General features: G+C 41.8%; 1 protein-coding gene across 1 annotated transcript; it reads left to right on the top strand.

Moving 5' to 3' along the window:
• Positions 1–330: 330 nt before the first annotated feature.
• Positions 331–1,091, top strand: SARC_16859 (hypothetical protein; the record flags this gene model as incomplete). Its single annotated transcript, XM_014289038.1, has 2 exons — positions 331–468; positions 993–1,091. Coding segments are annotated over 2 exons (237 nt in total), but the record flags the coding sequence as incomplete, so codon positions are not given.
• Between the last annotated feature and the right edge of the window lie 39 nt (positions 1,092–1,130).

Genomic DNA, 1,130 nt, shown 5'->3' with positions numbered 1-1,130 from the left:
ATAATGAACACCATTACCACCAATCAAACGAAGAACTGACAATACTGTGAACCATGCCAGTGTGTACTTGCATCCCTTTAATACTAGTGATGTCTGGGAATGTACATGTAACGAACACAACCACCGCCACCAATCAAACGAGGAACTCACAATACTGTGAACTATGCCATTGTGGACTTGTATCCCTTTTATACTAGTGATGTCTGGGAATGTACATGTAGTGAACACCACCACCACCACCAATCAAACGAAGAACTCACAAGTCTGTGAGCTTCACCAGCGTGTACTTGCATCCTTTTACAACTACTGATATCTTGATATATCATACGTATGAATGGATTTCACCATGCCACTCCAGACTCGGCGCAGAACAACGGGCAGTACTGTGTGTCCTTCTTGAACGACAAAGTGCGGCATTGCAGAGTTTACCTCAACGAGCGTGGAGCCTACTACTTGACAACCAATAGGGTATGTGTGGTACAGAGGTTGTAACAGATACTGTAGACGTCTTTGTGCATAGTCCTTTGGTGGTTTAGATAGCAGAGTGTATGTGTGTGCATTTGAATCATTTGCAACCAACGGGGTATGTGTGGTGCAGAGGTTGGTTCAGATACCACAGAAGCTAGAGTACATGCTTGTAGTAGTAGAGCGTGCGCGTACGCATCTGAATCATTCAGTAAGTTGAACTTGTACGCTCACGTTTACCCAATTTGGGACAAGAATTTCTGGAAGAAAAAACTTGGCACCAAATCACAGCCTTGACAGCCAAACCAACGTTCCAGGACATCATCGATAGGCAGTGTGCAAAGACATATCTGGGATTTTCATTGTTATTACCCGATGACATTGAATGTATCTTTTGTTCTTTCCAGAGATTTCAGAATTCACCGTACTTACACTTGACTAGTTGGTATGGACAAATACGATTCAGTCTATAAATATAGTACCTGAAATCTGAACAATGAGCGTAACTTATCCTCTTCCGTTTGCAGCATTCCTTCAACACTATCGGTGAATTGATTGACTATTACAAATCGTCGTATTTGACTCATGCGGCTGGCGAAGATGGTGTCCAGCCGACTCTGTTTAAAGTATGTATATATATGTATACATATATATTTATAGATATA

The sequence above is a fragment of the Sphaeroforma arctica genome, assembly GCF_001186125.1.
Source record: "Sphaeroforma arctica JP610 unplaced genomic scaffold supercont1.9085, whole genome shotgun sequence".
NCBI classification, from domain to species: Eukaryota; class Ichthyosporea; order Ichthyophonida; genus Sphaeroforma; species Sphaeroforma arctica.
The sequence above is the reverse complement of the archived record's forward strand: the minus strand, read 5'-3'. Positions and strand labels throughout refer to the sequence as shown.